General features: G+C 41.2%; 1 protein-coding gene across 8 annotated transcripts in view; it reads right to left on the bottom strand.

The window, feature by feature from the left end:
- Positions 1–12,844, bottom strand: part of CIT (citron rho-interacting serine/threonine kinase) — a 217,511-nt gene that overhangs the window by 140,884 nt on the left and 63,783 nt on the right. For 7 of the 8 annotated variants that reach the window (XM_073673358.1, XM_073673362.1, XM_073673371.1 and 4 more), the window contains 3 exons: positions 6,167–6,350; positions 3,515–3,620; positions 2,641–2,784 (listed from right to left, as the gene is read on the bottom strand). In XM_073673358.1, coding sequence (XP_073529459.1) covers positions 2,641–2,784; positions 3,515–3,620; positions 6,167–6,350 — 434 coding nt within the window. Of the gene's footprint in view, positions 1–2,640; positions 2,785–3,016; positions 3,323–3,514; positions 3,621–6,166; positions 6,351–12,844 lie in introns of those variants that run through there. The other variant, XM_073673366.1, reaches the window with a different exon arrangement.

A 12,844-nucleotide genomic window follows, 5' to 3' on the forward strand; every position in this document is an offset into this window, starting at 1 on the left:
AATGCTTACACCTGGCCGAAAAACGGAGCTAAAACCAACTTATCAGTCTGGGTGTCAAGTGTCAGGCACCCAAATTTCTAGTAAGGGTGACCAAGTCTAAGGATGATTCATAAATATTATATGCCCAGCCAAACCCTTTAAAGGAAATTACAACCGAACGAACACAACCACTCCTCTATTTCCAAATAAAAAATATATATATTTAAGCCTTGCAACGCAATTTAACATTAACATCTCCCATAGACTGTGGACAGCATTGGCTGATAACGTCTGCCCTCTGTAGCTGGCGGTGGACAGGCAGCATTGTTCAAGTCAGTCACAATTTCCTACTAATCAAAAGTAGATTACCTGCAGTATCCCCATAAACTAATATTTTTTTGACCCTAAGCCTCAAATACTATAGAGTTGTGATTAAACTGGAAAATATACAAAAAGGAGAAAAAAAGATGAATCTTTCCCAGTTCTATTCTAACTTATAATAACATTGTTACATTTTATTATCTCTGGAACCTGTAAAAAACAAGATGGGCCAGTGATATCAAACAGATTGAATATTGTGAGGGTCATACATGCCCAACTGAGAAAATCAGATGAGAATCGGGCCACATTCACACATCAGCTTGGTCAGCATTTTACATCAGTGTTTTAAAGCCAAAGTCAGGAGTGAAACTATCAGAGAAAAAGTATCATGGAAACACGTCACCACTTCTTGGCTTTAGCTTAGGATGCTTTCACACTGCGCTCAGGCACCCGTTCAGTGGCTCCGTCGGGGCTTACGTACGAACTCACCCTGCAAAGCGGGATTCAAGCGTATGCGCCATCGGGGCCATAGACTAGAATGGTGCCGACAGAGTAAACGTGTGGTCTGTCGTGCATCATTTTTGGGTGTGTACACCTACTGGAGATGGACACCCACACGCAATCTACTACTACCACTGAACAGGTGCCTGAAAGCAGTGTGAAAGAATCCTTACAAAATACTGAAGTGAAATACTGCCATGTGAACATGGTTGAAGGAGTAACTTCAACGTGTAATTTCAGACATCAAATAAAAACGAGGATTCTATTTTGAGTCATAGCCACAGATTTTACTTACCGGATATTGTTGCATATATACCCTACCATAAGCCAAGATAAGAAATACTCCAACCAGCAAATGTATTTCCTATACAAACGCATAAGTGGCATATAGTGGTCAAACTGCCATCAATGGAAATAAAATATGATATGTTGCTGGTAGGTAAAATTTACTTCCCAAAATCAATAGAGCATTCAATCCATCTTACAACTGTTCAAACTAAGCCACTATCATGTACAAGTCTCCAAAGTGCCTATTAAGTGTGTAAAGGTGCCCATACACATAAGATGAATGTCGGAATCAGCCTGCTGATTTCAGCGCAAAAAGCTGACCATCTAATATGGATGCTGATTCTTCAACTCCCACAACAGCAGATGACAGATGAACGAGAAAACGTTGGACATCTTTAACATGGTCAATCCTTCCATTCCTATGCAAGACAGGCTGCCACAGCAGTTTACTCCCCCTTCCCATGCATGCTTAGCTGGGGAATAGCCAACTAGAGTATAGGACCATCTTAATATTAGTAGTCATCCAGAATGATCTTGTGAGCCAACATGTTGCACTATTAAACTTTTTGGAAAAAGGAGGTGGGCTTGTCCAGCTTGATTCAAATTGGTTAAAATTAGCACTTTATTTCAAACATTTATCGATCAAGCTGGACAAACCCACCTCTCTTGTTGCCTTGCAACATCTTCTGCTCCAGGCTTTCCAAAATCCAAAGCTAGAACCATAGGTGAGCTGGTGATTTCCTTTTTCACTATTTGTCCACGTGCACATGTTCCGTATTTGGTCAGTATTTTACATCAGTATTTGTAAGCCAAAACCAGGAGCGGAACAATCAGAGGAAAAGTATAATAGAAATACGTCACCACTTCTGTATTTATCACCCACTCCTGGTTTTGGCTTACAAATACTGAGTGACAAAACCAGTGACATTAATTTTCTAATGAATACAGTATAGTTATAGCGTGAGTCTCAGACGACTGTAGTCACCATTCTAGAAAAATTAAATATTTTGGGTATCTTTTATATAAATCAATAACTGGGGATTACATTGAAACACATACAGATCTGGCAAAAATTAAGAGACCACTGAACAGTTTTCTATTGGAAAGCATGGAAAGACGAATGAAAGCTGTGATTAAAAATCATGGTTAGTCCACCAAATATTGCAAAATATTGATTTCACAGTTAAAAACACGAGTAATTTGAGGTCTAAAAGCACGGTTTCTTTTTTAGTATTTTGACGCTTTATCATTTGGGGCAAATAAATACAAAACTTTTAGCTTTGAATTTCAGAGACATGTTGTCAGTAGTTTATAGACTAAAACAACAATGTACATTTTACTCAAAAATATACCTATAAAGAGAAAAATCAGAGACAATGAAAATTTTGCAGTGGTCTCTTAGTTATATACAGCTCTGGCAAAAATTAAGGATAATTTAGCTCTTCACATTATTATGGTATTTGTTATGAATCATAAGCCTTCTGATACGTAGAATTTAATGAGGAACAGAGCAGATAGTATCCCTAAACTAGAATATGGTTTGATGCTCACGCTGCATTCTGTGATGTAGGTTGCCAGGTCTTGCTCCAGGAGAGATCTCTGTGTTTCAGATGCTTTTAATTCAACTTCTTTTTGGCTGAGTACAGCCTCCACCTCAGACACCCGACGATGTAGTCGAGTCATTTCTTGCTCCATCTGTAACATACATAAAAATGCAAAGGATTTACACAGCTGACGGTAGGCAAATCCATCTAAGAATAAGAACTATTTACTGCCACAACTAGTGCCCAAATTAGTCCCAGCAGCGAGCTCACTTCTTCTAATGGTGGGCTCACAAAGTCATCCACAGGCTGGCTGGTCACATTTACACACAGTCCGATGAAAAAGCCCACAGCACACAGCTCTCTGGTAAGAATGTCATTTTCACCTGTTTATGTCCCGTGAGTATTATCCCAAATCCAGATCTGGTGAGAAGACGGTTTGTCTCATCATTATCACATATATGGTGAATAAAAAATATGGGTCCTTCAGAAGGTGTCCAGTATAAAGGGATAATCACATTCCGGCCATTTTCTTTGGACAAGACCATCAGTTGAACACAAAAGGGAATATAATATGACTTATATGCGTACAGAAGGAAGGTGTATCTTTCTTAAAACACCACATAAGTATTAGATTATTATATCCGATGACGTAGTCAGTTGTCCTTGTCTCCTACACTTGGCTTAAGGTGGGAGATCCTGTGTAGTCAGTCGAGACTTGTAAGACTAAAAGGCCTGTTAATCTTTGAGAACATCTTTATGACGGACGCTTGTCGCTCAAGTGCTCTATGACCCAAAAGATAAAACCACTCTCTTGATCCCCAGGAACGTACTGGAAGTAAATTTCTGCTGCAAACAGGGAGGCCAAGTGTTGATTTAAATACCTTGTGGCATTTGTCCTGTGTATCCTGCAGCTCTTTGCTCTTGTGAAATAACTTCTTCTCCATGGAGCTTGTCTTGGCTGGAGAGTCCAAGCCAGACACAAGGGACCTGAATAACAGATGATATAACATTGTAAAAAGAAAGCCTATACACACATATATGTAGTAGATATTTATCTCAGCAAAGCCAACATTTGGTCATTAAATACACTGAACCATCTAGAAGGCAACACGGCTTTTCGGTCTCATCATCGAAGACCATTTCTTAATTCACTTGAATAACACTTTTCATAGATCTCCTGCTAACATCTCATTGTCCTACCACTCATACACCTCCAGTAATCATCTGCCGCACATAGAGATGAGAAACGCAACCATTGCCAGCATCATCCTCCATTAATTACTCATGTCTTGGGATGCACAAATCGTGGTCATAATGACATCACATGGCCCTTCGTATAATGCAAGAATAATTTATAATTCCCTCCTCCTACCTAGAATATCACGTAAGTGCTCTCGACAATGAAGCACCCGTGTCCAGCAGCATGCATGAAGCGAAAAGGTTGCTGAAAGCCAAAATCTTTGCCATTAATCAAATAACCATAAATAATATTAATGATACATTTTCCAGCATTTCCTCTCAGGGCTGTGGAGTTGGTAAGCCAAACCTCCGACGCCCTCATACATGGCTCATGTTTAAGTGATAAATTTACTGTAGCACAGATTCATCTCAGCTACAAGTCTAGACCCTTAGATCAGGAATAGGACAGACATTTATAGGACATTTCATAACTTTCCAAAATTCTTATGAAAAACTATTCCCCACAAACTGCATTGATCTACTGTACCCAATTTATTATATATTTTAGGAGTTGGAGTTGGTCCATTTTATACCGACTGCACAGCCCTGTTTCCTCTAATGTGTGGACTGAGGCACTCCTACCAGGGGCTTATGGAATAAAGATTACCAAAGCAGTGTGGGAAATTCTAACCTATAAGAATAACTAAAAGCAAGGAAAAAATGGATGGATTTAGATTGTGAGGCCCAATGGGGACAGTGAGTAATAGTGTATATATATTGGCGCTATATGAAATACCATAGTAAATAAACCGTAAATAAAAATAAATTGTTCACCACTTGATCAAAATTAGCTGCTGACTAAAGGTTAGCTGGCCAGGCAATGGGCCTATTATACAGAATGGGTGTTTTGTTTTTTTAAGTAAAACAGGACGTGTATTACCTATATAGGTAAGTAAGATTATGGAAATGATCCACCAGAAACAACTTGCTCATTGCTGAGCCTATTAGGCCCGCACCTAAAGATTAGACAATTCTGGGATTTTTAGTTGCAACAAGCCCCAAAAGGCTACAATTCTGGGCCATATAGCAACGTCTCTTTATGTTGCCTACACAAAACATAATAAAAATTATTAAAGCTATAAAATAGTCATTTTGAAAAGCCTTACACAGAAATGACTATTAATATATATATTAATAGTTCAGACTTGGTCACCGGACATCGTTAACGATTTTAAAAGCCAAAAACCATTAGAGACAAATAATAATTGTAACAAGCACTGATGGTTTGATAACTGTGCAATAAATACAGTGCAAAACCAATATTTCCAATATTGGGATAGAGCAGGCCGGGGCAACCCCACAATATCAGGATATTGTAAGTTTGGGAGTCATTTCTGTTACATCACCTTACACATTGTTTCTCTTTTTACTTAAAATTTCCAAATTAATTTATCTTCTGCTTCTTGGATATGGAAATGGTTACATATCTGTCTGCCCTCGAAACATTACAATATATTTTGTTACAAAATATCATTCCGAGCCATTATACAGGAATATTTGTCTAAGCTTCAAATATTGGGTCAGGCAAGAAAAAAAAATCTGTGCCATCCATCTCCAAGACTCCTCTCGAAATAGAAGGGTAATTGAGAATGGAGCTCACGAATACATAAACTGCGATTGCATAACAGCAGCCAGGTTATTAAAGTACTCCTGATACAATGTAGATGTGTCACACTTCCACTGCTGCAGGAACTATGCAGATAAATTTGCTTGTATGGAATATCAAACACTCTTCGGAGAAGCCTGGTGTCCTTTCATCTTAAAGGTGTTACAACCTGAATATTTAAGGATTACCACCATGGCTTCAGCACATCCACTAGGACCTGACTGTTTCGTTCTGACATGTTTACCAGGGTCAGACTGTGAAACGGCGGATCCACCCTTTCTAGCTAAAGTTTGCAGAGAGCATTCCTATTTTCCTAATGAAATAAACGTAAAGACGTTAAGTACTTTAATGCTGGTCCAGAAAACCTCTGCAGAACCCAGCTTATATGGATATATTCATTTATACCATAGCCTGTTGATTTTATGTGTTCTTTTCAAGCCTTATTACATCTCTTTCTAGAAGGTGTCACAATAGACTTGGATCCAGCCGGCAATCACGCTGAGTAAGGTAGCCGTCTAATACTGACTTCTCAGTAGGTATATGGGAAAAGGGAAGAAACCATCGAGACGTATACGTATTCATGTCAGTAGGAGTAGGGTGATGCAGATAGCATACAAACAGCACTGCAGGTCACAGGAACCTGCATTCTCCAGCCAAGTCAGGACACTCACACATTCGTTTTACTTACTCAGATTTGGTGAATGCGCCAAGAGCCTTGATGTATGAAAAGCCCACAAACGGCAGCCCTTCGCCCGAGAAACCTGCAGCGCTCAAGTGGCCCGAAGAGAGTAAAGCCCGTAAATTCTTCTCCGGTTCATCAAAATTTGAGGTGTCATCGTCAGACTTTAATGTAGGAACGAATGGAGGAGGAGCTGGTCAGAATGAGAGAAATGAGGATTACAACCCAAGAATCCGCTTCATTAGCTGCACCAGCACTGCAGCTTGTGCTCTCTCAGGAACTGGCAGACTGAGTCACTGCTATGAAATCTATTACAGCAACAAGATATTAACCCCTCCGTCCCCTCCGAGCAAGAACAGCCACCTTTTTTCCAAGATTACTACAGTTCCGGGATCATTTCACCTGCTAGAACAAGTAGCCATTAACGATGGTCAATGCCAGCAACCCTTCGGGCGCGCAGTTAGAAGGAGGTTTGCCTTGATTTCTTATTACACTCAACCATCACGCTGATGTGACGACGGTGTCAGTGCAAGAGGCAAGCTAAAATATTCAGAGGATGTGCAAGTAGACGGATGCCGGGGGAATGGCTCAAACCTTTCTAGTTCACAGCTGCTCTGAAATGCATGGTTAGCTGGAGCCGTCTTCTGAAGGGGCATTATTGATACAGAAATGTGCTGCCCTTCTCAACAGTCCATCAGGCAGCTACTGAGATAGCAGGCATTGTGATATAGAAGATCCTCCCGGTTCCAATACTGTTACCATGGATCCAGAATAAATCTCCTCTGGGCCAATAGGATATGGGAAAGGAAAAAAAATATCCCACTCTACTGTCATCGAGCAGTGTATTCCAAAGCAAGCCGTTAGAGAAAAAAAGCATATGTGGCACATGAGCGATACAGTAATTCAGCTGTGCAAACTGCCAGCATGACTGCAATATCACAGACTGCCCAATCTGCCTAAATAATGCAATTAGGGGTGAATTATTTAATACACATAGCAGATACTTCTTGCCAGTTCACACGGCGGCTTAGGATATTGCCTCGGCTGCCGATTTCTTTTTTTTCCTAGGGTCACACAGGCCGTGGAATGCAGCATCTCATTTCTGCACAGTGAGCAGGAACAATGAGGGCGAGGGGCAGCGCAGGCAGCCAAACTGGTCAATTTAAATTACAATAAGGCCACTGGTTGCCAAACAGCCTCCATCGCAGCCTTCTATACTTACACATCTCACACCCACCGCAGTGCAAATCTAAAATGAGTTACATGAGGAACACATCTAATGAGTATGGATACGGACGATTGGAAATGTATCATCTACAGATTTACTATCGGGACTAACCAGTATTGTGATTCCAAGTGGAAGCAGCTAAGAAGGGGGGATGGTGTGGTACTGATCAATAAAAAAAAATAACAATTTTCTAAAAATCAAACAAATCTAAAAAATAAAACTGTATATATACACTTGTGTGCACGGACACCTTTGATTTCATGTGTGGATCTGCCATCCAATGAGGAGCTGGGGACATACACAATTATATATTTATTTACACCTACACACTGAAGCAGGCCTTGATATTTGCAGGTGTCACAGCTACAACATACCGTACATTCAGCACAAACCAGGAATGTATTATATTCCAAGGCTTCTCATAAAAATGCAGTCATTTTCTCCTAGGCCTACAGAAAGCCTTACACTGCAGTGCAGGGATAGATCACTTCACACATTTGTCTGCCCATACATACCAGTGCTAGGTATTACATGGTACAAGAAGTTTGCAGAAAATTACTGGTGGTTGTTACCAGTGCTGGACAATTCCAGGCCAGGGTCAGCGTTAGCATTCAGGTTTAGATCTATAGGTGGAGGTCGGCAGAGAAAGAGCAGAAGGTGCAGCACAAAAGCATACCGGAGGGCAAGATTAATGTTGTACTAGTTTACCCATTGTGGAGTAATGTAATTGCTACAAGTGCTGGCTCTATGGCGCATAAGGCAAGTGAATAGTAAGTAGAATTATAAAAGAAGAACTCTTCTTCCCATAAAAGTTTTTATCCTCTTAATATATTGCAGTCATCATATTATACAGCACTGTGTACTTACAATTGCTCATTTTGTCTTTCTACCCAGTTAATTCTTCTCTTTTCCATTAGGTCTATGACATCACATGATTAAAAACTAACTAGCTGAATCATTCTAAGCTCTATGTAGAAACAGGAGGTACATTTTCCCTGTATCAGTCATAAGTCACTGCAAAAGTCCCTGGCAGGGGAAGGAGCAGCTGGGTCAAGAGTTGAATGATACATGCTGGGAAAAAAGACTTCCTATTTCTACATAGAGCAAAGACAAGAGAAGAATTAGCTGGGTAGAAAGGCAAAATGAGCAATTGTAAGTACACAGTACTATATAATATGATGCCTGCAATATATTAAGAGGATAAAACTTTGATGGAGTGCTTCTTTAAGGGGAATACCAACTGAATTATGGGATACTTTTTGGGAAGGGTATCTGGTGCTGGGGGAATTATGTAAGTAATTAAAAGCAAGCTAAAAAAAATGTGCATGTCAGTACTTCCTCAGTATGGTTAAATGCAATCTTTTCAATAGATCCTGTTCCTTGGCTGCTTTTTAGGTCAGTTCCATAACAGCAATAATGTGATCTGTGACTACAGTTTAGCTTCAGGGAGGGAGATTTATCAAGCTAAACGTGCCAGGACTCTGGAGCAATTTGTGTAAAAAAAACCCTGCCTTTTATGCAGGCATAATTATTACCGTAAGTGAATAAGAATCGGACAGAATGGCAAGAAGATGTCACTGATGAGGTAGAATTAGGCCATTTGAAAGGGGTCAAATACTAGTGGAAACCTCTAAGAACTAATGTCCACTAGCCAAAACAAATCAGTGGAAGAGCAGGAAAAATTTGTATATACCGTATTTTTCATTAGTATAAGAACAACTCCAAATTTAGACAGCAGAAAATAGGAAAATCATACTCTACTGAATAAACTTTCCTGGTAGTGCAAAGAAGGGGACGGGTCAATGCCTCTAATTTTAAAGCACTAGTGTAGAATAGCGTGGCAATAGATCTATGGTTAGTGTGTCTCTGTAGCATGTGGAATAAACACATAAAGCTTTATAGAACACCTGTTATGCACACTCTGTGCAACGCACACATACTGTATACACAACTGCTGCATGCACACTCAACTATCCTGTACTGTATATACACACAGCTCTGCTACATCAATACACACATACCTCTGCTATATAAAAACTGACAACAGTCTGCAACATCAAAACACACACACAGCTCTACTACATACATATACACACACACACACACCTCTGCTGCACACTGTGTATACACAACCACATTTTGTAGTTCTTTCCAGGCGTGTGACTGATCTTATGACCTGAAAAGTCCTACAACTAGCAATGACCTGCAGTATTTGTGCAGCATTGGTAAAGTGCAGGTTGTGGTACCTTCCTCTTCTGCCCTGCACCAATCAGATCAGTGTCAGGCTGGAGGAGCGAGAACTGTGCAGCTGCTTAGTTCTCTCAGTGATCCAGAAGAGCACTGTGTTAGCGTTCTACTCGATCATAGGACGCTGCCTCCGGACTAGAAGACACACACTTTTTAGCAATATTTTTAGGCCCTGGGGTCCAAAAGAAGAGTCTGGCCCATGAAGCAATAAGTTCAAATCTCCATGGAGTTGAATAGGTGAACCCAGCTATGATGGTCTACATAAAACCAAAGACCATCAAGTATATGAATGCATGTATTTGTGTGAGCGTGATGCAGAATTTCTTGATCCAGTGGTTTTCTAGGCCCAACAATTTTCACTATATATCGATATGATATACACTGCTCAAAAAAATAAAAGGAACACTTAAACAACAGAATATAACTCCAAGTAAATCAAACTTCTGTGAAATCAAACTGTCCACTTAGGAAGCAACACTGATTGACAATCAATTTCACATGCTGTTGTGCAAATGGAATAGACAATAGATGGAAATTATTGGCAATTATCAAGACACCCTCAATAAAGGAGTGATTCTGCAGGTGGGGACCACAGACCACATCTCAGTACCAATGCTTTCTGGCTGATGTTTTGGTAACTTTTGAATGTTGGTTGAGCTTTCACACTCGTGGTAGCATGAGACAGACTCTACAACCCACAGAAGTTGCTCAGGTAGTGCAGCTCATACAGGATGGCACATCAATGCGAGCTGTGGCAAGAAGGTTTGCTGTGTCTGTCATCGTAGTGTCCAGAGACTGAAGGCGCTACCAGGAGACAGGCCAGTACACCAGGAGACGTGGAGGGGGCCGTAGGAGGGCAACAACCCAGCAGCAGGACCACTACCTCCGCCTTTGTGCAAGGAGGAACAGGAGGAGCACTGCCAGAGCCCTGCAAAATGACCTCCAGCAGGCCACAAATGTGCATGTGTCTACACAAATAGTTAGAAACCGACTCCATGAGGGTGGTATGAGGGCCCGACGTCCACAGATGGGGGTTGTGCTTACAGCCCAACACTGTGCAGGACGCTTGGCATTTGCCACAGAACACCAGGATTGGCAAAGTCACCACTGGCGCCCTGTGCTCTTCACAGATGAAAGCACGTTCACACTGAGCACATGTGACAGACGTGACAGAGTCTGGAGACGCCGTGGAGAGCGATCTGCTGCCTGCAACATCCTTCAGCATGAACAGTTTGGCAGTGGGTCAGTAATGGTGCGGGGTGGCATTTCTTTGGAGGGCCGCACAGCCCTCCATGTACTCGCCAGAGGTAGCCTGACTGCCATTAGTTACCAAGATGAGATCCTCAGACCCCTTGTGAGACCATATGCTGGTGCGGTTGGCCCTGGGTTCCTCCTAATGCAGGACAATGCCAGACCTCATGTGGCTGGAGTGTGTCAGCAGTTCCTGCAAGATGAAGGCATTGAAGCTATGGACTGGCCCGCCCGTTCCCCAGACCTGAATCCGATTGAGCACATCTGGGACATCATGTCTTGCTCCATCCACCGTCACGTTGCACCACAGACTGTCCAGGAGTTGGCGGATGCTTTAGTCCAGGTCTGGGAGGAGATCCCATAGGAGACCATCCGCAACCTCATCAGGAGCATGCCCAAGCGTTGTAGGGAGGTCATACAGGCACGTGGAGGCCACACACAATACTGAGCCTCATTTTGACTTGTTTTAAGGACATTACATCAAAGTTGGATCAGCCTGTAGTGTGTTTTTCCACTTTAATTTTGGGGGTGACTCCAAATCCAGGCCTCCATTGGTTAATAAATTTGATTTCCATTGATGATTTTTGTGTGAGTTTGTTGTCAGCACATTCAACTTTATACAGAACAAAGTATTCAATGAGAATATTTCATCCATTCAGATCTAGGATGGGTTATTTGAGTGTTCCCTTTATTTTTTTGAGCAGTGTATATTATGAAAATGAATAAAGTAATTACAATTACACAATTAAGTATTAATGCTGACTGTCCACACACCATAGCCAGTGGTTCTCAGCAAGTGATCCTGGACGGCTTCTTTACAAGTGTATCCCTACTTTAGAGGCTGCATTTATTGGGGATATTTGGACCAACTCAAGTTCAGACTGCTAAAGGCTAAAGGGGTATTCCCATCTCGTATCCCAATATGTACTAGGTGTAATATTAGAAATACATCCATTTAGAAATGCAGTACAGTTCTTCTGATTAGCTATGTCACTTATCCCATGTGCAGGGCAATGAAGTTGCTTAGGTATCTATGGTTACGACCACTAACAACTAACTGTCACTACACGAGTGATCGTAACCATAGAAACCTAAAGCTACTGCAATGCCCTGCACATGTGGTAAGCGACATAGCTAATCAGAAGAACTATATTGCATTTCTAATTAGAGGTATTTGCGAATATTATTACTACTATCCTATTGGGATAGGATCTCGGAGATGGGAATACCCTTTTAAGGTGACAAATTCCATGGTGAATGAAGGTAAAATCCATACATCAGAAATTCTGCAGTGCAAAGTATGAAATGCACAGAAAAATAAAACAACTTGCAAAAAATAAGATAGGCAAAAATCTGCATAGGGGGCTTCTAACACCTATTTGTAGATCACGCAAGAAAAAGAAGTGTGGCACTAACCGTTTCCTAAACACAGTCCTTTATTGCAATCCTCGGGACAAATAGGAGGTGTGCAGGGAGAATCAGAGGACAACGGCCATTTTGCGTTTAGTACAACACTTCTACAGGATATGGACCCGTAGAAGCTTTGTGCTAAACTCAAAATGGCCATCGTCCTCTGATTCGCCCTGCACCCCGCCTATATGACCCGAGGATTGCAATAAAGGACTGTTTTTAGGAAACGGTGAGTGCCGCACTTCTTTTTCTTGCGTGTTCTATGAATCACTATTTTTGCTGAGCAGCACCGTATTCCTTGGCTTTAGACTGCATAGGTACACAGCAGGGTGAATCATTCAATAATTATAAATAGGTATGGTGCCGAAGGCCGTTTTTTCTGGATTGTCTAAAGCCTATTCACTGGCATTGTACTGTGCTGCTGCAAATTTCTAGAATGTAAAGGGTTAATCCAGCGCCATTCAGGCTATATTCACAACACATTTCTGTTGATCTTTTACAAACATAAACCTTAATCGGAGATCAAAACACGTTGCATGTACAGTCTCACT

This window comes from Phyllobates terribilis, unplaced genomic scaffold, assembly GCF_046119375.1.
Source record: "Phyllobates terribilis strain yellow unplaced genomic scaffold, ASM4611937v1 Scaffold_1__5_contigs__length_1240528914, whole genome shotgun sequence".
Lineage (NCBI taxonomy): Eukaryota > Metazoa > Chordata > Amphibia > Anura > Dendrobatidae > Phyllobates > Phyllobates terribilis.